A 26495-nucleotide genomic window follows, 5' to 3' on the forward strand; every position below is an offset into this window, starting at 1 on the left:
AGATGTGGGGAGAACAGAGAGGTATCTGCATGTTTGTTTGTACACTCACAGTCAATGAAAACTTTGAGACCATATTTTTCGACATAATTTTTATTTTGTAACCCTAAACTGGCATTTTTTCATATGAATCATTTGTTTAGGATATTGGCATACGGAAACAAAAATCTAAAGTTTCAAGAATAATTTCAAAACAAAAAACTTAACAAAACAAAATGGCACCTGCCAAACACAAAGTCACAACAGTAGCGGTCCTGGTCAGGAGTTGTCACTCTCTCTCGCCCTGGACGCGGTCTATCGTCAACAGGGCCTGTGGTGTTGTGGCATTCAACCAGGTTTCTGATTGTGGGTTGGGAACAGCCCATACATAGGCCTGGCTATATCACTGTAGCTCAAACCGGCCTCCACCATACCCAGTGCACGGAGACGTTGTTCACGTGACAGACGTGGCATGATGCTGTTCACGGGACTAACAATGGTGGCCTTTTTTGGGCCTTATATAGGCCTTCAAAACCAATCCTCAAATTGTAGAGATACCCACGGAGTATTGCTCAATGTGTATTTGGTCCACTTTTGCAAAGAGACCAACCCATGTGCAATGAACCGTGACAACATGAAAACTCATCAATATCTCAACTACCCGAGCACTAAGTCATTAATAAATCCACAATGAATCCTACAAGTAGATCCACAACCCCCCTACAAGTAGAAATATGCATATATTTCTACCTCAAAGTTTCTATTGACTGTCCATATATAAATGTAAGTGTCAAATGTAATGTATTGTAATAAGTGTATGAACATCCTCATGGTCATGTACTCACAGCAGCAGGCGGGTCTGGATGTCAGGCCATGAGTCCTGCAGTTTAGGGTCTGAGTACATCCTGAACAAGATCCTCAGGCTGCAGGCAAGACTGCTGGTCTCCTGCTTCAGCAAGTTGGGCTTTGATTTCCCTTTAAAACCTGAAGGCACCATAACAGATATTTAACAGACATACAGAATACTATCTGCACCAATTTTTAGGAAATATTCAATACTACCCGTTCATGAACTCAGTGTTTATCACTCATGTTTATTTGTGCACAAGTTTATCAATAATAAGCAAGATCTTCTGGACACTTTGCATAATTTTTTTAGTTTTTCATCCGATTTACATTTATACTCAACTAGACATAGCGACAATCTTCATTTACCCTTCTGTCGAACATCTGGACATCAATTTAATATTTTATTTAGAGGTCCTAAATTGTGGAACAATCTAGACATGTCTCTAAAGTCTATATTGTCATTTACATCTTTCAAAAACTCACTGAAAAAACATCTCCTGTCCTGACTTTTTCAGTATTTTCTATATTGTTATTTGTTGTTTAATTATTGTTTTCTTATGTTTGTACATTCTATTTTTTATTTATAGTAGATGATGGGAGTGGAACTCTGTACAAGCCCTTTGGGCTTCGTTCTCTCCCTGCACTGTTTTTATTCTGCTAAATAAATAAATGCAATACAATACAATACAATACAATACAATACTAAAACAATGATTTTAATACAACTCTAGGACTTTAGATCATAGTATATTTTATTAAATAGTGACAAAGGACTTTATACAGGTCAGCTATAAATAGAGAGAAGAAGTAAATAGCCATTTACTTGACTTGAGGTTGTAGTAGATGTAAGCTTCCATTCTAATTTCCTCTGAGAAGTAGATTTGGTCAATGTTTGGTATAAAGCCTTGTAAGTAGTTCTACAAGTAACACAACAGACCTGTGTGTGGAGGACGTGGTGGGTTATAAAGCTGTGAGAAAGTGAAAGTGAGTTCCCCTCACCTTATCATTAACTACCTGCTGCCCCCTGAAAACTGATTTGCAATGGAGTGGGACAATGTGCCGGACAATATGCCCCCCCTCCCCGCTCATGGACCTCAATCTGTCCTCAGTCCAGAACCTCAATACGTAATTCTACAAGTAATGCGACAGACCTGTATGTGGAGGATGTGTAGATAAAGCTGTGAGAAAGTGAAAGTGAACTCCCCTCATCTTATCATTGATTATCTGCTGCCCCTCGAAAACAAATTTGGGACTGGGGTGGGGACTCAATAATGTGCCAGACAATATGTCCACCCCCTACTCACGGACCTCAGTCTAATTATGTGAGCAGGGGCAGTATTTGCAGAGTGATTTATAATGTTGTGATGTACAACAGTAGGCACTAACACACCCACACACATGACAATGTCACTCACGACCTGCTCCCCCACCCCACCCCATGTGCTCGCGCCCCCCCTGGGAGAGTGTCCAATACAACAGACAACACATCAACATTAAAGAACTCCCAACAGAACATATCACTTTTCGATTACCTGCTCTCCAGAGCGCTGTCCTCTGTTCGTTGTTGGAGTTGAAGTCCTTGGCGAAGGTGTGCGATTCCAACAGACAATCGAGCAGCTTAAAGAGGTGTGCAGAGGTCAGGTATCTGTACATACCCTGTTCTGGAGCCGAATCGCCTCCTTCAGCCTCCGACTCTTCCAGAGCATCTCGCTGACGAAGCACAGTGACACAGGAGCGTTATTTGGGATTTTAATACTGTCAGTAGCGGTTTGACATTTAATCGGCATGATTTCTTTCCCTGTAATTCAGAATAGTGAGCAACATTATAAATAAAACTCATATCTTTCATTGTTTTATGTTTCCATTTTGACTGTAATACTGTATTTTCTTCAAATATAAGTCAGCACAGGATCCTGTATCCTGCTGAAATAAAATCTGACCTTAAACTAGTGGTTCCCAACCCTTTTTGGCTCGTGACCCCATTTTAATGTCATAAATCTGTGGTGACCCCAGACATTCAGAACAGAGACATTTTTTTCTAAAATTAATTTGTTTTGATCATGTAATAGTTTGCTATACTATGTTGCAAATAAATGTTAATTTTAGATGACATTCAGTCTATATAATGTATATTATTATGAACGGAGGCAGAAAAGCTAGGTTGAGATTACGGCACAATGTGATTTTTTTTTTTTAATACTGAACAAACAATAGCTCCAACTATGAATTATGAAAGAGCTGCAGCATCTTAAACCGACCACAATGAACATTTGAAAGATAAACAGTACCACAGTGCTTCAGTTTCAGCTTCAGAGTTTGTCATGTCTTTTATGGATTATGATTGTGTCTCTCAACTCACCATACATTTTTTATTAGTAAGTTTTTTTTTTATTATTTTTATCAATAACTAGAAATTTCAGGCGACCCCATTTGAATTCCAGGCGACCCCAAGTGGGGTCCCAACCCCAAGATTGAAAGACACTGCGTTAAACGGTTATGAGAGTTGTTGTGATCTACCTGTGCAGCAGCCATGTTTTCAGCATCTTCCTTCTTGCTGGTTGCTGGGTAGAACACAATGTTGTCTATGGTCTGGATCAATTCGAGCTGTACCACACATTTAATCAGCAGCCCAGCAAACAGCTTCTGGTCTGAAACCCCTGATGGGAGTAATTAACTTTAATTAATTTCAAGACAAACTAAAAAACATCACAGTGATCAAAATGGTGGAAACAATGGCATCTAATGTTATGTGTTTTTTGTGTGCTTACTTGCGTTGGACTTGCCCTTCCAGGTGTCGTCACTTGACATCTGGCTGTGTCCTCTCTCAGACAGAGCTCTGTCGTAGCTGCTCTGGGACTGGCTGTCAAAATCAGCATCCTGTAGACACACAGCAACAAGAATCACAGGTTAGTAAATTACCAGAATGCATATTACAGACTTAAAGGTGATTATTAACCAATGACTTTGTATTTCACTAGAAAACATTAAGAGCAGTGGAAATACAATATCACAGCTATTAAAGAATATGAGCAAAAAAAAACAAAACATGAAGCATCTGCTGAGCTGCTGTGTTTAAGTGTCAATAAAATCTTCTTACAAAGTGCTTGCCATCAGCCACTTCCTCTTCCTGCCCAGCCGGTCGCCAAGTCAATAAGCTGATATGAAAGGCAAACAAAGTAAGCCTGGGAATCACCATTTTGTCACAGCAACAACTTTCCAAGAATCCCTCTAAAAGCTACATAGAGGAGATTGACACATTGATTGAGCACATACGCATGAGGGCTGGTGGTCTGGAAAATCTCCAGCATACAGGAGCAGGTGACGTTCCAGACCTCGGGACTGAACTTCTCCCCGTTCAGAATCACCAGGTTCTCCAGGCAGTTTGTTCCTGATCGGGCAAGCTGCTCATTGTCTGTGGAGGAAAAGGAAAAACATCAGATAAAGACTGATTCAGGCAAACAATGACGAACATTAACTGTTCTTGATAAAATAAAAATCTAAATGTTCAGATTAGAGATGTAACGATATGAAAATTTCATATCACGGTTATTGTGACCAAAATTATCACAGTTATTATTGCGGTTGTTGAAATGTGCTTGAAATGTTCACAAAGTACTTATACACACACTGAAATAATTTAACCAAATTGTATTTTGAAAATAAAAAACCAAAAACAAATACAATTAGACACACAATGTACTTTCTGTTGGCAGAAACATTAAAATATTAACATGTAAACATCAAACATATATATGTGCATTAAAGATAGTACCTTATGGCCATAAGAGATATCTGCACTAGGGGTGGGAATTTATCAACATCAATGCCATTGTCAATTCTGCTTACCAATCCAATTCCTTATCAATTCTCCTGTTGATTCCTGAGTGTTTTTTGAGTGGGAAAAATAGTAGTTGGACAGGTCATAGTGGAGCTTCTTTGACCATTTTCCATATCAAATCATTCTGAATGTCACAATGAGAGAGAGAGAAAGATGTATGGGACGGAGGTGCACTTAGACTGGATCCGTGCACTTGGAGCCCGCTATCCCCGAATCTCTGAAGCTCTGTCCATGCAGGTGCCTTCAGCCATGTTTTCGCAGGCCAAACACTGCAAACAGCGCATGTGTACCTGGAGTGCTGCTGTTTCTCCAGGAAATGAGCAGTACCACCATGAGTTTTCAAAGTGTGGTAATTGAAGACCGTTTTAATGATAATTAGAATTTAAACGGTAATACTAACTATTGGGAATTGTACCACGATTTATCGTTACACTGGTAATCGTTACATCCCTAGTTCAGATTATGATGTTGCACTGCAAAAATCTAAATCTTACCAAGTGTATTCTTCTCATTTCTTGCCAAAATATCTCATCACACTTAAAATAAGATATAATCACCTAAAGAATAACTTTTCAGAGAGATATAAGAACTTATTTTTAGACAATAGATCCTGAAAATCTTATTTCAAGATACCTTTCCAAAATAATTTTCACTTGTTCCATTTGCTGACTTTTTTTGCTTGAATGAAGCAAAAAAACAAATTTTGAATGAAGCAAAAAAAAGATCTGCCAATGGAAAAAGTGAAAATTACCTTGGTAAGATTTCTTGAAATAAGATTTTCAAGATCTATTGTCTAAAAATAAGTTCTTATATCTCCCTGAAAAGTTACTCTTTAGGTGATTATGTCTTATTTTAAGTGTGATGAGATATTCTGACTAGAAATAAGAAGATAAGATTTTGATTTTTTCCGGTGTGTAATGCATGTGGACATTGTTACTTTTAAATTAATATTAAGGATCTTCTGTTGATGAAACACCTAAACTCTCTGTTTATAGACACTGTTTGCTCTTTGCATGAATAAACCTGTAAACATGATCTGGGCACCCACCTTGCCTCACACACCACTGTAACTGTGTGAAAATGTCAGCCAGCAGGATTTCACTGAGAGGCTCATAAAACTGGGTGAAAACATCGCAGATGGCGTAGAGCGCATGGTTGCAAGTTGTTGTCATCCACTCGGTTTTCTGGAAGCAAACGCAAGGGTGCCAAAGAAACATGAGCAGATGTAAATAAAGTCATTTCAATATTGACGTTTCTGACGAGGCAGACAAATCCCCGCTGTGAGCCTTTCTGCACATTACAGAGGGACACCATGCAAGTACTGTATGAACAGAGCTTATCAAGACATAAGTAGTGGAAGGCTTCTCAACGGTGACCTCTGACCTCTGTCTGCTGCTCTGGGAGCTTCATGTTGTCGAAGATGCGGAAGACGATTCGGAAGAGGTCGTGCCACCAGTGCTTCTCAAACGTGTTGCCGTAGCTCTTCATGATCTCAAACATAACTGTGAGACCCCTGTGAGACAAAGAAACAGACGGTTAAGACAAGGGGGATTATCGCACATAATTCTGTAGAATGTGAATTATGTGCCATAAGTCATGCAATAATCACCCTCGCAACAACAATGCAATATTTATTCAATCATAAATGCACTATTTCTAATAGACTTGAGTTCATAGATATACATACTGTTACTACTGTGTCTTTTCATAATTGACATCTATTTTTATTTTTATTCTACTTTATTTTACTTTTTGTAAAATTGTATATTCCATTTTCTTATCTTGTTTTTAGTTTTTGTAATTTTATACTTGTAATTTTATGTTTGTTTGTTTTTTTATTATTATATTGTTGCACTAACTGGAGTAGCACTCCTAATTTCATTATACACACAATGGCAATAAAGGCTATTCTATTCTATGAGAAGGGAAAAAGCAGGACAAAGATACTCACTGTTAATGATATTTACTTAAGTTCATGACAGCCTCTTTGTTTACAGACAAATCTTTGCACTGGACATAAACAGACTAGCTGACACTTTACACAGCTGGGGTAAAGACTTAGATATTAATAAATTATTAGATATGAGCAAATATAGGAACATTTTCAAAATGATGAAAATGATTAAAGATGATGGTTGTATTCACAAGTTTGAGTAAGTCTGTTAATCAGTGTCTGCAAAGCTGCATGTAAACTTGAATATTAGCAGCATGTAGCATTATTGTTCTCATTAGGCATAGAAACAGACTGTACGAACATGGTCTTTTTAGGAAATATGAGGGAAAGAACAGGGATATTTTGTGCATGTAAACATAATTAATCTATAAAGACCCAGTGCTACTTTTTGTCACACTTCCCATATTAATCCTTCTCCCTATTTAACCTTTCCTAAGTGATTTATCAGCATTTCTTAAAATATTATCTTCTGTATTATGCATTTTTTCATGTATTTTCCTATATTTAATACACTGATCATGTAGACGTTCATAAAAGCTCAGATTAAAGTTGAGGGTTATTACATCAGAAACAGAGAAAACTGAAGAAAAGTGACAGTTTCAGCAAAGATATCAATAACTGATCAAAAAACAAGCGTCTCCATCCACTGTCATTTATCAGACACCTTGGGTTTTACTGGTGAATTAATGTTGTAGAAGATGACAGTGTTTCCATGTTCACTACAGAGCCTCATATCTGATGACCATGAAAAGATGACAAACTGCATTTTACACCAATTATTTACGTGTATTGATAGAAATAATGGATTAACAAGTATTAAACCGTTTAGATGAGTGGATGTTTGGGTCTTTATGGGTTAATAGTAACAGCAAATTATGGTGATTTTGAATTGAAGGTCCCTAAAATCCTACCATCGAAAGGACACTTTAAGTTTTTGTTACCTGGTTCGGACATCCAATTTGCAGCGGTTGATGATACAGGACAGCTCAAACAGGATGGGAAACCAGCCACGAACCCAAACCCGATCACCAGGGGCAACATTCATGTCATCACTGGTGTATTCCCTCAGGGCCTGTTCAAGAGGCACAGTATGATATTTGGTGATATATGAAAGTACAGAATACATTATAACAAATTCTTACAAAGGAGTATCTCCTACCTGTGGCCTTTCAGAGACATATTTAGCGCAGTGTCGTATGAGTCGGATAGCTTCCATGCTCGTGTCAGGGAAAGCTGCGTTACACACAAACTCTGACAGGCACTTCACTGCGTCCTGGAATGAATCGATAGCTGCTGCAAAGTGCACCTGGAAGGTGTTCACTGCAGGAAAAGAGACAGAAAATGAAGTGGGAACCCAGACTGCATATGTTGTCTGGCTGCTTTAACAGGCCTCAGATCACCCAGACTATAAAATACAAAAAGATGAAAAATGAACTGACATTACAATGACAATCTGTTTCCAATTTTTGACAAGCTTTTTAAATTTACAATGCATAGTGTACAGAGGAAAAATCAGCCTAAAAATGACTCACTTCAGCTAAGCTACAGGGAAGCAGCTGCAGTCACTACTTACTGACAATGTGCCCAGTGGTCTGGAAGGCCAGCTCCACTATAGTCTCATCATGATCAGACGCCGCCTGGTGAAACACCGAGAAGATGTTCTTCCAACCTGAACGGATGTTGGCCGCCTGGGAGTTTACCATCTGAGCCACACACCTGATCACCATGTCTCTGATGGTGGGGGATCTGAGGGGAGGGGCTGGTGTTAATGAGGTGCTATACAACGTATCTGACTGCAACAATGTAAATACAGACACATGCAAAAGTTGCCTTTTTTTTTTTTTTAAATCTACTGGTACATTAGATACTTTATCTTTAAAGTACAGTGATCCATTTTTCTCCACTATTGCAAACCTGTTTTTCTTCATGATATGTTCAAAAGGCCTAAGGAAGTCTTTCTGGAAGCGGAAATTGGCCAACTCTCCTTTCTCCAGGAACTTCATAGAGAGCTGCCTTAGTGAATCCACAGCAAAGATGGCCACATCCTCATTAGGGTTACAGCCCACCTGCAGGAGACATAATATATTCATAAATAGAGCAAAGTTATACCATTTGAAACTATTATTAACTTAGTGCTGTGAGATTCTGGTCATGTACAGAATGAAAACCAGGGCAGAATTCATAAAGTCTGAAAAGCACTTCATGAACTTCTTTGGAACAAGTAGACAGATGATTATATCTTTGTTTTATATATATTGACAAAATACAGTTTTTCTGCTTTTAATACATAATAAACGATCCATCTGTGTTTTTAATTACACAGCATTGTTAATAGAAAACTTTGGTGGAAGGCAGAGTGAATTTCAGACACAACACACCCTACATTAGAAACACTCAAGTAAATGTCCTGGCAGTACACAGCGAACACACAGAAATAGCGACAGAGTAAATAACAGGCCTTCAGTTGTCTCTGTAGCAATAATAAATACAGAGTGAAATAAAACGACCTGAGTGGTAAGAAGCACCACTAAAAATAATGGTGTCATTCAGCTGCTGCTTGTTACAAACCCCAGTCAACACCACTTTACAATTTTGTTTTTTAGTGCAATAGGGTAGTTTGTGTCTTTATTCAATGGTGCTAGTAGAATTCACTAAAATAGGACCCAAACCAGTGCACCTGTAACCAATGGACTGTAGACATCACATCTGAAAGAGACACTTTATCACCTTCTAGGAGGCACAGACTCATGCCCCACTGACCTTGTTGAAGTGGTCTCCAATGACCTGCCAAATTCGAGACCACTGCAGCCTGATCCGGTTCATGTTGTAGTAGGAGATTTCCACAATCTTCTGCAGGCTGAACATCCTCGGCTGGTGCGCTGAGGCCAGCTCATCCATGGACACGGCACACAACCACCGCACAAAGTCCACTGCAAGCAACACAACAACAATACTGAGTAAAAAACATTAAAAAAAAAAAAACGCTGAAGAGGAGATGCTATGAAATGGTATACTGACCGATTGCATTTCCATCTAGTCTGGTGGAACCAGTGAAGATCCTGCATTAATAAAAGTATGTTTAGTACTTGAAGGCCACAGATACACTGATAAGTTGGTTGCACAGAGCTGCTAAACTGATTTTCATGGTTCCTGTAACAGTGACAGTAAAGTCCTATTCTATTCTTACTTACAATTGTAAAAAATATAAAGTCAGAGCATGGTCTAAAAGTGTTATTAAAGGATCTGAAGGTGGACTGAGTATGTCATCTCACCTGTCCACAGCTACCACCACACTCTGAGAGCTGGTTTCTCCTACAGACTCCTGGATGTGAGCCATCTGTCTCTTGTCTTGACTTCCCACCAGGTTCCCTGTAACACCAAAAGTATTGACAAAAAAAACCCATACAGTTTAAGATGTTATATTAAATTTGTAGCAATTTAGTTAAATTTGACACTGAGTAAAACTGAACAAGGACAACAGCAGTGCATAGGGAGTCTTAAAGGTGTCTTCTAAGTGTGGATTCAACAGATGTTTCATGTAGAGGTGTTGGGTATTATAATGGTAATAGATGTTATGTGTGAAGCTCAGAAGGACATGTGTGTGATTTTCTTACCCAGTCCCAGGGGCATGAACTCTTCTGTGCCAGAGGGAAGGCCCTTGATGCCCACATCCCTATCCCGGACCACTCCTGAGATGTAGCGTGTCTTCACTCCTGTCCCGATCAGCTGAGCAAGTTCCAGCTGACTGATGCACCTCAGAATCTATAGCACACAAAAGAAAACGAAAAACCCATGACATGATATTTTTCACACTTTAACTATAGCCATTTATACAGTAATGATAATGGATACACTGTTTATTCCACCTATAAGGTCACCCTAACTGATTTAACCCTTAGGAGTCCCTGGATGCGTCGGTGTGTCCTAATCACAACCAATTTATGATGATGTAGAAGCAAGATGGAGCCTCACTGAGTCTGATTCAACTTGTGTGGAAAGTGCAGATGTTAAACTAATACTATGAAGTCAATTGTGTTGGAAGGCCTAGTAAAACCAAACTTATGAGACACAAGAAAAACATAATTTTCTATAGAATTATATCTGTGCCAGTTTCTTGAGCGAGCAATGATAGATTCTGAGCACACAATTAGAGATTTTGAGCACATAAAAATATATTTTGCGAGCACATCAATTATATTTCAAGAAGAAATTACACTTGAGCAAGCAAAAATCGATATTGTGCTCCATAAATGCGTTTGCATGTTAGTTTTACTCATAATGTTCTCTCACAAATTATTTCCGTGGCGCACAAACAGACCGCTGCACTCGCTCACTTTCCCCTTCCCTCTCTCGCTCAACCTCCCTCTCCCTGTGCGCTCGGGTTGTCGTGTCCGCACGCTCAACTTGACACACACGTTACAATTGTGCCACAAAACCAACCAATCGGAGAGCTTGCGGAAGTACACTCTGATTGGCTGTTCACTCTCCAATTAGCTCACTAGTTACATTTACCTGAAAAAAAAGCGCTCGATGAGACAGACACGGACCGGAAGGGGAGGAATTGATTCTATACAAATTTCGGTCAGTATTTATTATTATTATGATTATTGTCTCATGTCATACCACTACTCTGTTTAGTTTTTGTACTATAGTGCCGTAACGTTAGGGCTGCGTTTTCTGGGTTTACATTATATCTATTTATTTGTATAAGTTTGTGTAGAATCAATTCCTCCCCTTCCGGTCCGTGTCTGTCTCATCGAGTGCTTTTTTTTCAGGTAAATGTAACTAGCGAGCTAATTGGAGAGCCAACAGCCAATCAGAGTGTACTTCCGCAAGCTCTCCGATTGGTTGGTTTTGTGGCACAATTGTAACGTGCGTGTCAAGTTGAGCATGCGGACATGACAACCCGAGCGCGCAGGGAGAGGGAGGTTGAGTGAGAGAAGGAAGGCGAAAGTGAGCGAGCGCAGCGGTCTGTTTGGAATGGAATTGAAAGAATTTGTGAGAGAACATTATGAGTAAAACTAACATGCAAACGCATTTATGGAGCACAATATCAATATTTGTTTGCTCAAGCGTAATTTCTTCTTGAAATATAACTGATGTGCTCGCAAAATATATTTTTATGTGCTCAAAATCTCTAATTGTGTGCTCAGAATCTATCATTGCTCGCTCAAGAAACTGGCACAAATATAATTCCATAATTTTCGGCAACAGTGCGATCACATTTTGTGCGTGTTCGGTTTGAAGTTTTCAATTTATGTGTTCATTCAAAGTTATCAAAACGATTCGTTAAACATGTCTTTCATGAAAAACAGTACAGAATGTAACTTTTTCCAACTCGGATTTCATGTTTTTTGTGTGATTTTAGGTTCAGCATGTTCATACACACGTCAAATGAAAAAACATAACTGTAAAGCCACACAGGTGAGGCTGTGCTGAAAAAAATGACACCAAACAAGGCAAGGTAGATAGTTTTATAATGAGAACTATAAAGGCAAAATCAGCAGTATGCAAGAATGGTCAAAATCCACTCAGACTCCAAAGGGTTAAAATAAAAGCATATCAGGGTATGTGAGGGAACTAAGATTAAAAAAAAATATTGTCGTCACCTCGTGCCAGGAGTTGCCCAAGTAGTTTCCATCAGTGTGCGCCACAGTGATGAGAGTCTTGATGGTGTCGATGTTCTTCTGCTTCATCTCTGTGATGCTGGAGCTGGCTGTCAGCAGGGTGAACCTGGCCAAGGCCTGGACATAAGCGTCCCGTTCCAACTACACAGAGAAACACCATCAGAACAGATAGTGTGAACGCAAACATGTTGTTATTACTGGCATCGTGGTTCTGTTGGCCTGTACTCAACACTGCGGATCAGTTAAACAGCCAACAAATTAATAACAAACAGAGGAAGCCATGCCTACATGTGAAGTACTGGTTTAACTAAAATTAAAGAAGTAACTACAATGTCAGAATTTTCTCCATTTTGGTGCAGAATCATCCTTTTGCAGAATCTTAACTGAACAAAAGGGAACTTCACTGAGATATTATTGAGTATATAGCGGCTTTGCTCTCAGTTTTAGAAACAATATTAATTTATATTTAAGACATCAATCAACTCAATTTGTATTGCACACATTCACAGAAACTGAACAGACTAATAAAAGATGTCATTCTTATCTTTTCGATGAGTGTAATTCCTTGACTTTTTGTGAAAATCTACAACCTGCGTGTGTCTATTTAATAAATACAGTAATGACAATACTTTAAAATCCCCAAACTATGACTCCCCCCAACATGATTACAGCACCAAGGATCTCTAGAAACTAAGATGAACACTGACAGTTAAAGACGATTTAAAACGTTTCTGTACAAAACATCCCCAGACCTGCATGTTGAAGATGCAGGCGATCCTGATAGCACATCGGATGCCCTCCAGACAAAGTGAAGCCACCTCTGGGTCATCACAGTCCTGCAGTCCAACACTGAACGCTGCCAACAGTGGGGTCCACGCCAGCTGGAACACACAAACAACCCTGTTATTTTCCTTCCTTCTTACTTTGACTGTTAAAGACGTTGTTGGGTTTTTTTTCCCAGGGACAGTGCATATTAATTAACACAATATGTGCCAATACACAAGATTATAGCCAAGGCTAATTTCCATCTGTAGTCCCTACATAAAACAACATAGCTCATATAAAACAGTTCAGTCCAGAGTCATTCAACAGACAAGTAAAACATATTATACATTTATACTAGAGTACACACACACACATATATACGTGTAAACAAAATTACAGAGTGCCAGATGACTTTATATCAGATTGTGGAGGCAGGTTTGATTGTCCAATAGCCATGATTTTAGATGTTTAGAGAATGAGCTGAGGGTGAGCAGGTCTTGGTTAACAGTTGGTAATGTGCTCCAGATTTGAGAGGCACAGTATGAAAACACAGCCTGTCCAAAGGCGCTTCTTCTAGAGGAAATATACAGTCACCTCTGGAACTAGCCCTGGTCGAGCTGTTTAGAGTTATCTATATAAAAGGGCTAACCCACAAAGGATTTTAACCCATAAAGACCCAGTGCTACTTTTGTCGCACTTCCCAAATTATTTTTTCTGTATTTCAAACTTTTCTTAAGTGATTTATCACCATTTATTCTAATATTATATTCAGTATTTTGCATTCTTAAGTGAAAATCATGAATTTTCCTATATTTAATTTACTGATCATGTAGATGTTTACAAAAACTCAGTTTAAAGTTGAGGGTTATTATATTAAAAACAGAGAAATCTGATGAAAAAGTGTTTTTTTTTTTCAGTAATTATATCAACAACTGAACATAAAGTCAGCGTCTCTGTCCACTGTCATTAATCCAACTCCATGGGTTTTACTGGTGAATCAGTGTTGTAGAAGATGGTGTTTCCACGTTCACTATGGAGCCTCTGAATGTCCAAATGGGTCATATCTGATGACCATGAAAAGATGGCAAACTGCATTTTACACCAATTATTTACATGTATTGATAGGATTAGTGGATCAACAGATGTTAAACAGTTCAGTTCAGTGGGTGTCTTTGGTCACTGATGGAGGTTTGGGTCTTTATGGGTTAAAGACCAAGATACAGTCTGCATATTTGATTAAATTTTCCCAGCTCAATAGCTTAAGTTTTTTTTAAGATACTGCAGTGATGATGAGTCTTTGGTTTTTTAATCTTAAATTTTCAGAGCTCGTTTATATGCTGTTTCTACTGGTTTTAGATTAGTTTTGCATGCCATTACCTAGCTGGTCATGCAGTAGGTCGTGTGAATTGACTATTGTGTTGAAATACAGCTTGGCTGTTTCAGGTGTCAAGTTCTGATGTGTCTGAAACTGGATAAATTAAATCTCATTTTGTTCACGTTTTTTTGACCTCATGTACTACTACCAGTTTTGCTCCTGGCACCATCCCTGCAGAATCTACTACATCTACATTTGTACTTTTTGAAAAAAAGTAATTGTGACCTTAGGAGCCTATCAGACACATTATTCAGACTTAGACTTAGACTTCCTTTATTGTCATTGCACAAAAGAAACACAGCAGTGAGATTTTGGCAACGAAATGTCGTTGCTTGGCTTCCGGATTCCACAGAATTAAAATATAGTCTATATAACTTTAAAAACAAGCTAAAAATAAATGAGTGCAATAAATAAGTGCAATATTCAGTGCAAATAATCATAACTTCTTGTGTTATCATACCTTGAACATGGGCCTGACATGCTCCAGGTGTGTAGCACTGAAAAAGGGAGCCTGAGCGTGGCTGACAGCCTCCATCAGGGCTTTAGCTGTCTTTGCCATCTGCTCCATTTCCATGTTGTACAGCAGGCGACGCTGCTTTTCATTGGCTACGTCTGAATGTGGAACACCATAAAAGTTAGAATGGCTCTGAGCCTGAACCTCATTAACAGAAAATGCATATGAATGAAGTGAAAGAAGTGAGAACTGACTCTGCTTAGTGGACTTTGGAGTGATAGAAAACTCTTTGCTCTCCTTCATGGCAATCTTCTTGCCTGCGATCTCATCGTATATAGAGGATAAATATTCCTCAGGTAGGTCCTTGCTGTCGTTGATACCACGATTCATCTTAATGTACTGCTCCTTTGTCATTTTGTTCTTTACCTATGTAAACAAAGGTGATGAAAAAAGACAGTAGAAATGAATATTTAAGAAGGAATTATACAAAACAATGAGCAAAATATGATGATCAGACATTAAATAACACTTCTCACCTGAGGACTGTGTAGATCTGTGGTGAGCATAATAATTGAATAAGCCAACACATAAGCAGTATCTGCACTGGCAAACAGAGTCTGACTGCAAAGGAAGACACATCACAACAATTATTAAGGGCTAGATGACATTTGGCAACATCTGTGCTTTTTTCCTTGTTTTATTTTACTGTCTGAGTGTAAAATTTACCCTTGGTTGCACTCCAGGTATCTGGCAGCAAACTTTTCCATCAGTCTGTCAATCTTCTGGGCCTCACCCGGGAGCCTAAAGCCTTCCAGAAACGCTCTGAGTGCTGAGACAAAGTCCCGTCCACAGAAGTCCAACTGGTCCACATAGCAGTACATCACTTCTTTGTTGAACTTGATGTTTTCACCCAAGAACTCTCCCACCTGAGTCTGTGGATGAAAAAGAAAAGCAGGCAGGGTCATTACTAATCAAGGCTGGGGCTGCTCCAATCAGATTAGTTTTTTTTAAACAACATAAGATCATAGTTTTACTCTGAAACATTACATTTAAAGCTCAGTTTTGAAGCTCTGTTGAAAGCTAATGCCCATCTTATTATAACTTATTATCAGTGTATTCAAACAGTTTTTTCCTCAGAGAAGATGAGATTAGAGCCTCTTTGCCCAAGTAATAATAAACAGGTGAACACTGCAAATTTTTGGTGATGAATACCATGGATGTATTATTGGAAGTGGCTCTCTAAATGTGTCTATTAGGAAAACACTCTAAAGTACATTTTGGTTTAAGTCAACATACCAAGATTTTTTATGACTGATGTTGCTACTGATGTGCAACAGAGATCAACTTTAATCTGGATTTACTCATTTAAAATCTAATCTGGCTCAAAAGCTAAAGACTTAACATAAAAGAATAAACTTATTATCATATAAGCATTTAAAAACCCTCACCGTGTCCAGTCTGTCTTCCTGGTGTAGGAACTGGGCAATGTCCTCGGCTGTGGAACCCAGCATGCCCTGGTCCTGCAGGTACTGGATACCTCGCTTTGGCTTCTTATTAAATCTATGGCGCAATCAGAAGAAAACATTTTCACTTCTCTAAAGAAGAACTGAATCTATATTTGGCATCAACGAAAACTTGACACTTATTTTTTTGTTGTTTTTTTATAAATACTTATTTGAGAATTGCTTTCTGGCTGAGTTAACTGTAACAGTTGAAGGCATGTTGATGACCACTGAATTCTGACCATTTTTGACCTCCTTGGTATGCTGCCATGTGATTGGCTGAAAAATGGATAAGGTGATTTTCCTCAGTGGTCAGTGCCAATCCTGTCCTTATAATCCTGGGACTGATATTGCCCATAAAATGCCCCCAAAAGTGAAGAATAGCCAGACCTCAAGAATGACGCCATGCTTATCTGAGAATCAACGTTACCATGCTTTGGGTCCACAATGACCACCCAGAAACCTGGATCCTGGAACAGGATAATGCGCGTCCCCACACTTCCCTGACACAAAACAACATTGATGTTCTGCTATGGTCACCCATTTCACCTCATGTGTCCGATTGAGCATATCTGGGATCAGCTGGGACTATGTGTATCCAGACGTACTCCTAGTCCAACAAATCACCAAAAGTTGGTAACAGCCTTGCAGCAGGAGTGGCAGAACATCGCCAAGGACAATATCAGACATGTGGTGCGCTCATTGGTGGTCATACCAGATACTGACTGCAGTGATTTCAATTTTGTATTGTTTTCTTTGGCCTTGATTGTGCAATAAATACACAGCTTTCATTAAATTTCATGTTTTGAATTGTACAGCCAATGAAACAAAGCAGAGTTGATTTGAAAAAAATATATTTAAGCTCCCCAAAAAAACAATTAATAAATAAATCAAGTGTAAAGTTTTCATTGATGCTGAGTGTATATAAATGCCCATCTCACACTTGGTGACTCCCCTAGAACCATTGACAAGCTGATCCTAACTAATCCTGATATAAATCCAAGCTAAGCTGAGCAAAGTGCTTACAGTTCAATGCCGTGCTCGATGATGTCCTTCTGCTGTTTGATAACCTCATACTGCTCTGGGTGGTCCGCCTGAGAAACCGGAACACTGGAAGAGACGGTGGAGTCCAGCGAGCTTATGCTGTCTCGACGTCCCGCTAGCGGCTCTGGGAGCTTCAGCTCGCTGCCCTCGCCATCAGACGGATGCTCCTGGCCTGAAAACACACAGTCAATAATTTATACGGGGTAATTACACATGCACCCCTAAAACATTTTCTTACTTCATCAAATGACATGAATAAGGCTATAATGAGCTCGACTAAAAAGTGGTCCAGCGGTGGTGTACACTACAGTGGTCTACACATACCCAGGTTAGCTTGCAGGTTTGGATTGACGTACATGTCTTTACTCCACTCCACCATACATTTGAGGATGGACACTAGACACTCCAAACCCTTCTTACGTAGGCTCAGCTCCTGTAGATATTAAAAGGACAAACTGGGTTTACACAAATTATAATTTAGAAATGTACTTAGACTCAAAACAGATATCGAATTCAAATAGTCGCAGAAAAAATTATCAGACCATCAAAAGTCATCAAAAATAATGGTTATGCCATCAAGTACTAACTCCTGTGTGTACCATGTGACTAAAACAGACAGAAAACATGAAATTCCTAACAGCACTGTTTTTGGCAGTACAATTCCATAGCTATTAATGTAAGAACTTAAGTGATTTTGGTTATTTTCAAGAAAACATGGAAAATGGCTAGATATCAGCTCTTAAATTAAACTCTTATGAGCTATTTTTGCTGTTATCATTATATTTGTCCAAACAAATATGCCTTTAGTTGTACCAGGCATTAAAATGAACGAGAAATTGAAGAAAACAAGGGTGGTCTAATAATTTTTTTCCACGACTGCAGACAAAGGTTCTCACATGTAAAAAGAAAGATCCTGTACACCTATTCCTTATTTTGTAATTTTTCCACGAAAATCCATCATATGGTATATGTATGTATGCTGCTCTGAAACTGAAATTTTAACAATGTTTCAGTCATTTCAAAGATGTGCTAAAATGAAAATGTAAAAATAGGACCAATGTCCCTGTACCTTTCTAACCATTTCCATTTTATAAACCATCAAGATATGGACCATTATAAGTAAAGGTAATTCTTTAATGTTTCAAAAATTCATGACAAAATCAAAATTTCTCAAAACTGAGAACAAACTTTGTAGATACTGAATCCAACCAGTAGTTTCATCAGAGAAAATGTTGGAAGAAATTGCTGACAAAGACGACAAAAGCAAGGGCAACGAAGATGACACAGATTTCCACTTTATTTTTAGTTAGGTTACATCTACGTCTGTTCATATACCGCATGGACATAAACCTCGTGGAAACTAAAATGTTCGTACCTGCAGAGGAGTAATACCCAGCTCCTGTCCACTTCTACCCTGAGCAATCTTCGAGAGGTCATTGACGAGACGTTCAAAGATGTTAGCAGCATTTAGGTCGCAATCGTAATTCACATAGATGTCGACCACACACTGGGCATCTGGGTAAGAAGAAGAGCTGCATTAGAAATCTGGATATCCAATTAACACACAAGTAATCTTTTAAATAATACTGAGGATGTAAATCCATCACAATAATTGCTAGATTGAGCTAAAACAAAACACGGAGCACTAATAGAAAAGCCATCACATGCTAGTACCACCAACAAAAGCCACATTTTAGCTATTTTTAAAACACGTGCTAGCCAACAGCTGATGTTACAAAAATCAACTTTAATATCAGTATTGTATTCTTGGTGTGTGTGAATTGTGGTACTTGAACAAAAGAGGTTCCAATATTTTGAAGGGCTCGAACAGTCCTCAGGGAACTGTTGACATTTACTATATTTATTTTCACTAAGGAAGCCCTGCATTAAAGTAGACTCATTATGATATACAGCTTCACTAATTAAGTCATGGGAGACTCTCCCACGATAAAATATGATGAATGCTTGGCCTAATATTAAAGGACATGAAAATATGCTACTTTATTATTATTATTATTGCTATTTTTGCCACTTTAACAAACTTGTTTATATTTTTTATCTCTTTATTTTTCTATTGTATTGATGCATACTATCTTGTGCTGCTGTACACACTTGAATTTCCCCCTTGGGGGATCAATAAAGTACATGTTATCTTATTATTATCTTATGTACCTGCACAAATGCGTGTCAGAGTCTGAATAACCATCCACTTATGCTCAAAGGAGCTGGTCGATGTCTCAAGGATAGTCAGAAAAATCTCTCGAAAAAACACCTGGTGCACAGAACAGGAGATAAAAGAGGAGAGATGCAGTGCAGGTGAGATTGTTTTTAACGTCACGGCAGCAACATTATTCCCTAGTCATTTTTACTGGTAGTTCATCTGACTCAACAAATGATACGTCTTTCCTGTTGCTCTCATTCTGTACCTCAATCTGCATCTTCAGGTGAACTTTGAAGTGAGAGAGCAAAGTGAGGAAGATGGCCAGTGAGAGTTCAAAGACTTCAGGCACAGAGGACACACCGTTTTTGGACAGCGCCACACACAGATACTGTTTGATGGCGTTGACGAACATCTCATGAGTACGAAACACTGGCCCAGCGCCCTGCAGCACCGAAAGAAGCAGCTGCAGGGAAACAATCTTGGACCGTAACTCATGGGACCTGCAGGAGAAAGGGGGAGGAGGTGATCCAGTTAGGTTGTATATGAACATAGAAGTAAAAAGATGTTGTACAAGTCATGTTAAATGTCACATATAAATAGCTTCTTCGGTCGATTAAGAGCTGAAGAGTACAAATGATATGGTAGGACAATGTTTTATCATTGTAGACCAATCAGACTTTTCTGGCAGGTTCTTCCTGGGTTCAGATTTCTCAGGTCTATTCACACTGTCTGCCCCAGAGTTTAATGTTACAGTAATTAGAGATGATACGGCCACCCCAGGATGGAAAAGGGCAAGTTAACCCGTGGAGTCTGACATGAAGCATCGTGCACCAACATGAGCTTATGGCAGCTATATTTACCTTGCAAAATGTTAATACAAAATCAGAAGATATGACGTAGAAGAGCACGACTTTATGCTGTATGAATACAACAACCATACTATGAAACACTGTTATAGTATGATGATGATGAAAGGTGGTAAAAGTGAAATAAGGTGTGTATATAAGTGGGTTTACAGGTGGAGACAGAATAAAACTCACTTTGGGTCTGGGGGTCCATCAGCGAGGGGCTTCATAGAGAGTTTGCACAATGAGCGAAACACTAGAAATGCATCTTTCTGTAGAATGTGAGAGAATCGGGCAGCACTGTGGGGTCCCTGCAGGGTCTCAGCATCCTAAAGCAGAAGAGAAACAGGTCAGTCTCACTTAAAATGTATACCATGCAGGATATCCCTAAAATTATATGTCAGATTCAAGTAATAATAATCCTTCTTAGTCATCACTGATGACTGACCAGAAGTAAATGGTGTATTTATCTGTCCAGACCACCTCTACCCACCTCTTGTATTTACATATTTTGTTGGATGTTTCTACACTGCAACATTCTAGACAGTGTGTGTGTGTGTGGGGGGGCGGCTCCCACCCAGTACCAGTGCACAGAATGCAAGGGCAAGACTTGAAGTGCCATGTCACATTGTAAAGGTCACAGCACCAGAACAGACGCAAATACGGTGAAGCAAAAGCAACAACTGAAGCAGAGGATCAGGATCAAAGAGACAGATATAGTCTGGGTTTTTTTATTTATTTTTTTTTGGGGGGGGGGGGGGGGGGGGGATTGGACACGTGGTTAGCTGAGTAAACACGTCATTTTATTGCTTCTTTCACTGGCACCATATTTGCTTCCTATCTACATTCTTTTTTTAGGCCCGAGCCGAGTAAAGCCGGCGCAGGGCCTATTGAGACTGCAGTGGGCGCATGGGGACGAAATCGCCAGTGACGCGGTCGCCTTTCGCCACTGTCGCCACTCTCACACATATTCACATTCACAGCACTGAGACCTTTCCGACGATGTACATGACATGTGCACAAATTGCATATTTACACCTGCTCAGAATGAATGGGAGTCAATGGGACACGCCCAGTCGCGGTCAGTCACATGTGTGTAAGTGCACGACAGGTGACATCTGACCCCACACACATGTGGGGGACCTCGAGAACTTTCAAAAAAGGGCAAATACGTGGTTGCCATAGAAACGGCTATATTGTTCTTGCTCAGATTATTATTATTTTTATTTTTATTATTAGGCCCGAGCCGAGTAAAGCCGGCGCAGGGCCTATTGAGTCTGCAGTGGGCGCATGGGGACAAAATCGCCAGTGGCGCGGTCGCCTTTCGCCACTGTCGCCACTCTCACACATTTTCACATTCACAGCACTGAGACCTTTCCGACGATGTATATGACATGTGCACAAATCACATATTTACACCTGCTCAGAATGAATGGGAGTCAATGGGACACGCCCACTCGGGGTTAGTCATGTGGGTGTAAGTGCACGACACGTGACCTCTGACCCCACAGACATGTGGGGGACCTCGAGAACTTTCAAAAAAGGGCAAATACGTGGTTGCCATAGAAACGGCTATATTGTTCTTGCTCAGATTATTATTATTTTTATTTTTATTTATTTATTTATTTTTTGTCTTATTTTTCTTTCTCCTGCGCTTTGAGCTCAATTTTGACCCTCTGAACATTTACGAAAACTCACCAAATTTTGCCTAAAATTCAGAAGTGCGAGAAATTGAATTTACATATAGGTTTCGTAGATGTCGGTAAAGAAATGTTGCGGCAGCGCCCCCTTGAAAAGTGGAAATGCATTGCGCCAATGGGAGCGCGTCCAACATAAAGTTTGTCGTAGAGCCACGAAAATCGGTACACAGATTCATCATGAGGAGACAAACAAAAAATATTATTATGGCCACGCCCCTAAACCAACCCTTTGTCGGCCATATTGGATTGAAATTTCCAAAATGCTGAGTCAGCGTTTTCGCTTAAGTTGTATTTTAACTATCTCCTACTAAGCCGTTTGGCCGAATGAGCTCAAAATCGGTGTACAGTATCTAGAGAAGTGGGGCATCAAAAGTTAGCCGAATTTTTTGAATCGGCATCACCGTTTTTGTGTGACGAGGTTGCAAACTTTGCGAAGTTTTTTCGAAAATTTACCATCACAAAAATTGCTTCAGCTCAGACATACGAACACCGATTTGGCTGAAATTTGACTCAGACGTCTATCTCCCAGGCCTCCACCCATTTATTAAAAGAAATTGACATTTCGCGATATAGCGCCCCCTACAAATGTACATTTACAAAAATGACATCAGTTCGGACATACGAACACCGATTTGGCTCAAATTTGACTCAGACATCTGTCTCCCAGGCCTACACCTATTTATCAAAAGAAACTGAAATTTTGCACTACAGCGCCCCCTACAAAAATTTTCAATATTTTTTATTAAAATTGCTTCAGTTCGGACATACGAACACCAATTTGGCTCAAATTTGACTCAGACGTCTATATCCCAGGCCTACACCCATTTATCAGAAAAATTTTAAATTCAGCGCCATAGCGCCCCCTACAATGTTACCTTTACGAAAATTACTTCACGTTAGACATGCGAACACCAATTTGGCTCAAATTTGAATCAGTTGTCAATCTCCCAGGCCTACACCCATTTATCAAAAGAAATTGCCACTTCGCTCAGTAGCGCCCCCTACAAATTTACCTTCACGAAAATTGCATCAGTTCAGACATACGAACACCGATTTGGCTCAAATTTGACTCAGTGGTACATCTCACAGGCCTACACCCATTCAATGGAACAAATTGAATTTTGGCTCATAGCACCCCCTACAGATTTATTTATACAAAATTTTGTTCAGTTCGGACATACGAACACTGATTTGTCTCAAATCAATTGTCAATCTCCTAGGCCTACACCCATTTGTCAGAAGACACTGAAAATTCAGACAATAGCGCCCCCTACAAATTTACCTTGACGAAAATTGTAACAGTTCAGACATACGAACACCAATTTGGCTCAAATTTGACTCAGTGGTACATCTCGCAGGCCTACACCCATTCAATGGAACAAATTGAATTTTGGCTCCACAGCGCCCCCTACAGATTTATTTATATAAAAATTTGTTAGGTTCGGACTTATAAACAGTGATTTGTCTCAAATTTGAGTCAATTGTCAATCTCCCAGGCCTACACCCATTCATCAGAAGACATTGAAATTTGGTGCTAGAGCGCCAACTGCTGAATGATGAGCATACTTCTACTGGACGTGCCCTTGGTGAGGGCCTTTAGATGCCGCTTGCGGCTTTAATTTTTTTTTTGTCTTATTTTTCTTTCTCCTGCGCTTTGAGCTCAATTTTGACCCTCTGAACATTTACGAAAACTCACCAAATTTTGCCTAAAATTCAGAAGAGTGAGAAATTGAATTTACATATAGGTTTCGTAGATGTCGGTAAAGAAATGTTGCGGCAGCGCCCCCTTGAAAAGTGGAAATGCATTGCGCCAATGGGAGCGCGTCCAACATAAAGTTTGTCGTAGAGCCACGAAAATCGGTACACAGATTCATCATGAGGAGACAAACAAAAAATATTATTATGGCCATGCCCCTAAACCAACCCTTAGTCGGCCATATTGGATTGAAATTTCCAAAATGCTGAGTCAGCGTTTTCGCTGACGTTGTATTTTAACTATCTCCTCCTTGGCCGTTTGGCCAAATGAGCTCAAAATTGGTGTACAGTATCTAGAGAAGTGGGGCATCAAAAGTTAGCTGAATTTTTTGGATAGGTGTCACCGTTTTTGTGTGACAACGTCGCAAACTTTGCAAAGTTTCTCCGTGAATTTACCATTACAAAAATTGCTTCAGCTCAGACATACAAACACCGATTTGGCTGAAATTTGACTCAGACGTCTATCTCCCAGGCCTACACCCATTTATTAAAAGAAATTTAAATTTCACACTATAGCGCCCCCTACAAATGTACATTTACAAAAATGACATCAGTTCGGACATACGAACACCGATTTGGCTCAAATTTGACTCAGACATCTGTCTCAAAGGCCTACACCTATTTATCAAAAGAAACTGACATTTTGCACTACAGCGCCCCCTACAAAAATTTTTAATATTTTTTATTAAAATTGCTTCAGTTCGGACATACGAACACCAATTTGGCTCAAATTTCACTCAGACGTCTATCTCCCAGGCCTACACCCATTTATCAGAAAAATTTTAAATTCAGCGCCATAGCGCCCCCTACAATGTTACCTTTACGAAAATTACTTCACGTTAGACATGCGAACACCAATTTGGCTCAAACTTGAATCAGTTGTCAATCTCCCAGGCCTACACCCATTTATCAAAAGAAATTGCCACTTCGCTCAGTAGCGCCCCCTACAAATTTACCTTCACGAAAATTGCATCAGTTCAGACATACGAACACCGATTTGGCTCAAATTTGACTCAGTGGTACATCTCACAGGCCTACACCCATTCAATGGAACAAATTGAATTTTTGCTCATAGCGCCCCCTACAGATTTATATATACAAAATTTTGTTCAGTTCGGACATACGAACACTGATTTGTCTCAAATCAATTGTCAATGTCCCAGGCCTAAACCCATTCATTAGAAGACACAAAATTTGGGGCTACAGTGCCACCTGCTGAACGATGAGCATACTTCCACTGGACGTGCCCTTGGCGAGGGCCTTTAGATGCCGCTTGCGGCTTTAATTATGCTTTATTTTCATATACACAAATTTTACAGTATATAGAACAAACAAATAAACAAAAAAATCCACACATTTGTTAGAGCGTCGAGGTTAAACCTTTAGACAAATAAAATACAGACAGGCTCAGGACAGATTAAGCAAAAAAAGACTATATTCATATTAAGTCCCACTGTTATGTGCTTCATCGTCCAATTCCTGATGATTATAACATTCAATACAATTAACACATGAGCATTAAAAGAAAATTTGGAAATTTGTGGCACAATTTCTCAACACCACTGTTTTTATGTACGAATCTGTGAACTGAGATGAGGAGTCTGTTGTTGCATTTTTTTTTTTACCAGTTATGAAAAGCAAAAACCACATCATCAGCTAAACTGTAATTCATTAATAACAGTCTTATAATGTTATATAAGACTGTTACATTATAAGACATTAATAACAGTCTTATAATGTTATTAATGTGGCTCACCAGCATATCAGTTGAAGAAACAGAGGAGCGGTCTTCAATGATGCCGTTCATCTGTTGCCCCTCTGTTCTAACTCTTGGAGGCGCCACCTCGGTTTGCTCTGTCACAGGGTGGGCTGGGTGACAAACATACATATATAAATAAACAGCTACCAATAAATATTTTAGTATTTAACATTTAGATTGCCAAAAAGACAGATACAATCAAACGAAAAAACAGCACTGGTGATTAGGTTTTCACCTGGGTTAGGATTCATCTGTGCAGGATCCCCCTGCCCTTCAGGTTCCGCTGACTCAGCTGGATTTTGATTGCTATCCACGTCCTTAGCTGCCTGAGACACTGTTGAAGGCGTGTCTGCACCTTCATCATCAAAAACGGAGTCTGATGTACATAAAACACAAAAAACATCAAGTCTAGGAAAGCTGGACGATCTTATTTACACAGATTTTCAATTAAAATGACAAGATCAACATTTAAGGCCTGCGTCCACATAGCATCCAGCACTGAACAAAGGCTTTATTACTCCAACCAGAATGAAAAAAACAGAATTATAACCATAACATCAGATTTCCTGACTGACACTGTTTGACAGACTAGCTGACGACTAGTAGGATAAAGAACAAGTCACCATCAGCGTACAGTCTTGAGCTGATTTGCCTCCCACAAACTAGTTTTTCTGTCCCTGATTATTTTTAAGCTCTGGAAAACTGATACAACCAGAATCAGCTTCTCCTTCAATTTCCTTGTTACTAAGGTATTACCTAATCTAACTGGCTACTTTAACCCTTTTAAGCCATAACAGGCCACCTAGGTGTTTTATTTGTAATAAAAGTGTCAGAAAGTGTGTTTTTTGCCAATTCTTTTGCACCTTTGTTTTCAGGAAGAACTTAACTTTC

At 39.3% G+C, this 26495-nt stretch overlaps 1 protein-coding gene across 2 annotated transcripts in view; it reads right to left on the minus strand.

Moving 5' to 3' along the window:
* arfgef2 (ADP-ribosylation factor guanine nucleotide-exchange factor 2 (brefeldin A-inhibited)) overlaps nucleotides 1-26495 on the minus strand; it is a 40191-nt gene that overhangs the window by 6138 nt on the left and 7558 nt on the right. Inside the window, exons 7-37 of one of the 2 annotated variants that reach the window (XM_030138671.1) lie at nucleotides 25840-25980; nucleotides 25602-25699; nucleotides 20586-20719; nucleotides 19811-20045; nucleotides 19557-19656; nucleotides 18760-18899; nucleotides 17709-17817; nucleotides 17367-17556; nucleotides 16287-16398; nucleotides 15565-15770; nucleotides 15375-15459; nucleotides 15093-15264; nucleotides 14845-14996; nucleotides 12997-13125; nucleotides 12227-12385; nucleotides 10232-10379; nucleotides 9890-9986; nucleotides 9636-9676; nucleotides 9378-9547; nucleotides 8532-8683; nucleotides 8191-8363; nucleotides 7777-7937; nucleotides 7559-7689; nucleotides 6047-6176; nucleotides 5712-5847; nucleotides 4099-4237; nucleotides 3923-3980; nucleotides 3594-3702; nucleotides 3343-3482; nucleotides 2358-2535; nucleotides 822-960 (exon numbers count right to left, since the gene is read on the minus strand). In XM_030138671.1, the coding sequence (XP_029994531.1) occupies nucleotides 822-960; nucleotides 2358-2535; nucleotides 3343-3482; nucleotides 3594-3702; nucleotides 3923-3980; nucleotides 4099-4237; nucleotides 5712-5847; nucleotides 6047-6176; nucleotides 7559-7689; nucleotides 7777-7937; nucleotides 8191-8363; nucleotides 8532-8683; nucleotides 9378-9547; nucleotides 9636-9676; nucleotides 9890-9986; nucleotides 10232-10379; nucleotides 12227-12385; nucleotides 12997-13125; nucleotides 14845-14996; nucleotides 15093-15264; nucleotides 15375-15459; nucleotides 15565-15770; nucleotides 16287-16398; nucleotides 17367-17556; nucleotides 17709-17817; nucleotides 18760-18899; nucleotides 19557-19656; nucleotides 19811-20045; nucleotides 20586-20719; nucleotides 25602-25699; nucleotides 25840-25980 (4264 nt within the window). Of the gene's footprint in view, nucleotides 1-821; nucleotides 961-2357; nucleotides 2536-3342; nucleotides 3483-3593; nucleotides 3703-3922; nucleotides 3981-4098; nucleotides 4238-5711; nucleotides 5848-6046; nucleotides 6177-7558; nucleotides 7690-7776; nucleotides 7938-8190; nucleotides 8364-8531; nucleotides 8684-9377; nucleotides 9548-9635; nucleotides 9677-9889; nucleotides 9987-10231; nucleotides 10380-12226; nucleotides 12386-12996; nucleotides 13126-14844; nucleotides 14997-15092; nucleotides 15265-15374; nucleotides 15460-15564; nucleotides 15771-16286; nucleotides 16399-17366; nucleotides 17557-17708; nucleotides 17818-18759; nucleotides 18900-19556; nucleotides 19657-19810; nucleotides 20046-20585; nucleotides 20720-25601; nucleotides 25715-25839; nucleotides 25981-26495 lie in introns of both variants that reach the window. The other variant, XM_030138670.1, reaches the window with a different exon arrangement.

This window comes from Sphaeramia orbicularis, chromosome 7 (assembly GCF_902148855.1).
Source record: "Sphaeramia orbicularis chromosome 7, fSphaOr1.1, whole genome shotgun sequence".
Taxonomy (NCBI): domain Eukaryota; kingdom Metazoa; phylum Chordata; class Actinopteri; order Kurtiformes; family Apogonidae; genus Sphaeramia; species Sphaeramia orbicularis.